Genomic DNA, 1,845 nt, shown 5'->3' on the forward strand with positions numbered 1-1,845 from the left:
TCCGGTGCGTCCTGCAGCTGGAGTGCGCGTGCTGCGCCATGTCGGAGGACACTACGGAGCTGGACCTCCTGCGCCTTTTAAACACGGGCACGTCCCCCGACGCGGCGCCGCGGCTCTCGCGCTGATTCGGCAGCAGGCGGTCGGCGTAGCGCGCGAGCAGCACCCCGAGGACCCCCAGCAGGTAGGCCGCGTAGGGTCTCCAGCCCGCGCGCACCCTTCGCAGTGAGAGGAGGGCGAGGGCGCGCGCCGCGCTCACGAACACCAGCACGGAGACGCCGTGCCCCAAGCCCAGCACCATCAGCGCGCCGCCGGCCGCGCCCGCGAGCACCGCCGCGCTAGCCGCGAACGACAGCAGCCGCCGCTCGTCCGCGCCGCGCTCGAGCCACTGCGCTGCCGCCTCGCCCACGTGACACGCGGCCAGCACGAGCACGACGCTGCGAGCGAGCGCGCCGCCGCGGATCAGGCGCAGACCGAGGCAGAAGGAGGCACATAGGAGGGCGAGGGCGGGAGAGAGGAGATGGCACCACGCGCCGCCGTCCACCGCCTGAGGAGCGGGAGGAGGAGGAAGAGCAGGAGGAGAGGGGGAAGAAGGAGGAGGAGAAGAAGAAGATGATGATGATAAAGAGGAGAGAGAGTCCGTCCGCGCGCCGCATTCGTCCCAGTCCAGCAGCTGCAGCAGCAGCGCGAGCACTACGGACACGCACGCGAGCGCCCCGCAGCCCCCACGCACACACGCACAGCGGCACTCCTGCTCCAGCGGCGTGACGCACGTGCTCACGTAGCCGTTGCGCTCGCTCGCCCGAGGGCTCCGGCGCTCTGCTGCCCCTGCTCCTACCCCCACTGCCCCCCCTGCCCCTCCGCCGCTCTCGCGCTCCATCGCGAGTTCAGCCCTGCACGTGCACGAGCCGCGTTGCTTTCATGGCGCGAGAGGGTCTTTGTTGTTGTTGTTGTTGTTGTTTATTTCGCCCCGGTGAATAATGCTCGAGTAAACACAGTAATAAACAAAGAGTATTATTCAAATAAATGTAAGAAAAGTTGCGGTAAACGGAGTGTGTGTGTGTGTGTGTGTGTGCTGAAAGGAATGGGAGGGGGAAGGACACACACACACACACACACACACAGGCACGCACACGCACGCACTGTTCGAACGCACAAACCTCAGTCTCTAACGTTCTCCTCGCGCCATCAACAGCAACAACAACAACAACAGCCACACCAGACCCCGATCAGCGGAGCGCGAGGAAACGCTGCCTTCGTCTCACGCGCGGAGGCCATTGCTTTTCTCTTCATCGCGACTGTGCTTTCTTTCCTCCGCCCTCTCTCTCTCTCTCTTTCTCTCACTCTTTCACTCTCTCTCTCTAACTCTCTCTCTCTCTCTCTCTCTCTCTCTCTCTCTCTCTCTTTCTCTCACTCTTTCACTCTCTCTCTCTAACTCTCTCTCTCTCTCTCTCTCTCTCTCTCTCTGTCTCTCTCTTTCTCTCTCTATCTCTCTCTGTGTCTCTCTCTCTCTCTCTCTCTCTCTGTCTCTCTCTCTGTGTGTCTCTCTCTTTCTCTCTCTCTCTCTCTCTCTCTCTCTCTCTCTCTCTCTCTCACTCTTTCACTCTCTCTCTCTAACTCTCTCTCTCTCACTCTCTCTCTCTCTCTCTCTCTCTCTCCCTCTCTCTCTCTCTCTCACTCTTTCACTCTCTCTCTCTAACTCTCTCTCTCTCTCTCTCTCTCACTCTCTCTCTCTCTCTCCCTCTCTCTCTCTCACTCTTTCACTCTCTCTCTCTCTCTCTCCCTCTCTCTCTCTCTCTCTCACTCTTTCACTCTCTCTCTCTAACTCTCTCTCTCTCTCTCTCTCTC

The 1,845-nt window shown here is 60.2% G+C and overlaps 1 protein-coding gene across 1 annotated transcript in view; it reads right to left on the reverse strand.

Annotated features, from left to right (window-relative positions):
- Positions 1 to 877, reverse strand: part of pde3a (phosphodiesterase 3A, cGMP-inhibited) — an 89,104-nt gene extending 88,227 nt beyond the window's left edge. Inside the window, exon 1 of the mRNA XM_066668911.1 lies at positions 1 to 877. This exon is cut by the window's left edge and continues 35 nt beyond it. Within this exon, the coding sequence (XP_066525008.1) occupies positions 1 to 877 (877 nt within the window).
- Positions 878 to 1,845: the final 968 nt, after the last annotated feature.

This window comes from Hoplias malabaricus, chromosome 4 (genome assembly GCF_029633855.1).
Source record: "Hoplias malabaricus isolate fHopMal1 chromosome 4, fHopMal1.hap1, whole genome shotgun sequence".
Classification (NCBI taxonomy): Eukaryota; Metazoa; Chordata; class Actinopteri; order Characiformes; family Erythrinidae; genus Hoplias; species Hoplias malabaricus.